General features: G+C 72.0%; 1 protein-coding gene across 1 annotated transcript in view; it reads right to left on the reverse strand.

Annotated features, from left to right (window-relative positions):
- PLXDC1 (plexin domain containing 1) overlaps nt 1-492 on the reverse strand; it is a 23,100-nt gene extending 22,608 nt beyond the window's left edge. The window contains exons 1-2 of the mRNA XM_017744693.1: nt 429-492; nt 56-180 (exon numbers count right to left, since the gene is read on the reverse strand). Coding sequence (XP_017600182.1) covers nt 56-180; nt 429-492 — 189 coding nt within the window. The remainder of the gene's footprint in view (nt 1-55; nt 181-428) is intronic.
- Between the last annotated feature and the right edge of the window lie 148 nt (nt 493-640).

A 640-nucleotide genomic window follows, 5' to 3' on the forward strand; every position in this document is an offset into this window, starting at 1 on the left:
CCGGCGGCGGGAGCGGATCCGGGCGGGTGGCGGGCGCAGGGGGTCCCCGACTCACCACGATGCGGGTCTCGTTGGCCGGCAGGGTGTCGATGGCCAGGCTGCCGCCCACCAGGTCCTGGCTGATGCGGGTGCCCTCGGACGTGTCCCGAGCCCTCCGTCCCTCGCTCCCGGGGGGGCGTCCTGAGGGGGCACAGGGAGAGGTCAGTGCGGTCCTGGGGTCAGCCCTGTCCCCCAGCAACGCTTCTGACTCTGTGACACGAGTTTTGAGGGGTGTCAGCCTTGGTAAGCAGCGTCACCGCAGGGATGGAGGTGCGGGGAAGGGTCTCTCTGGGCCGGGGTGGCCGCAGGTGCAGGCACAGGTGACAGTGGCCCCGGCCAGGGGAGGACAGCTGGGAACAACCCCCACAAATGGCACCCCCCGCACGCACCAGCGCGACCCCGCCGAGGGGGAAGCTGCACCAGTGTGGCCGTGCCCTCGATGTCCCCAACCATCGGTCCCCAACCCGGGTCCGGGCGTCAGGGCAGGTTCCGAGCACCCGAAAGAAACGCGTCCCTCACCCCCTCCAGACGCATCTCCAGCCCCGTGGAGGGAGCGGAGGCCGGAAACACGGCTGGGGGGTGGGGGGGGGGGGGGGGGGGG

The sequence above is a fragment of the Corvus brachyrhynchos genome, unplaced genomic scaffold, assembly GCF_000691975.1.
Source record: "Corvus brachyrhynchos isolate BGI_N302 unplaced genomic scaffold, ASM69197v1 scaffold30, whole genome shotgun sequence".
Classification (NCBI taxonomy): domain Eukaryota; kingdom Metazoa; phylum Chordata; class Aves; order Passeriformes; family Corvidae; genus Corvus; species Corvus brachyrhynchos.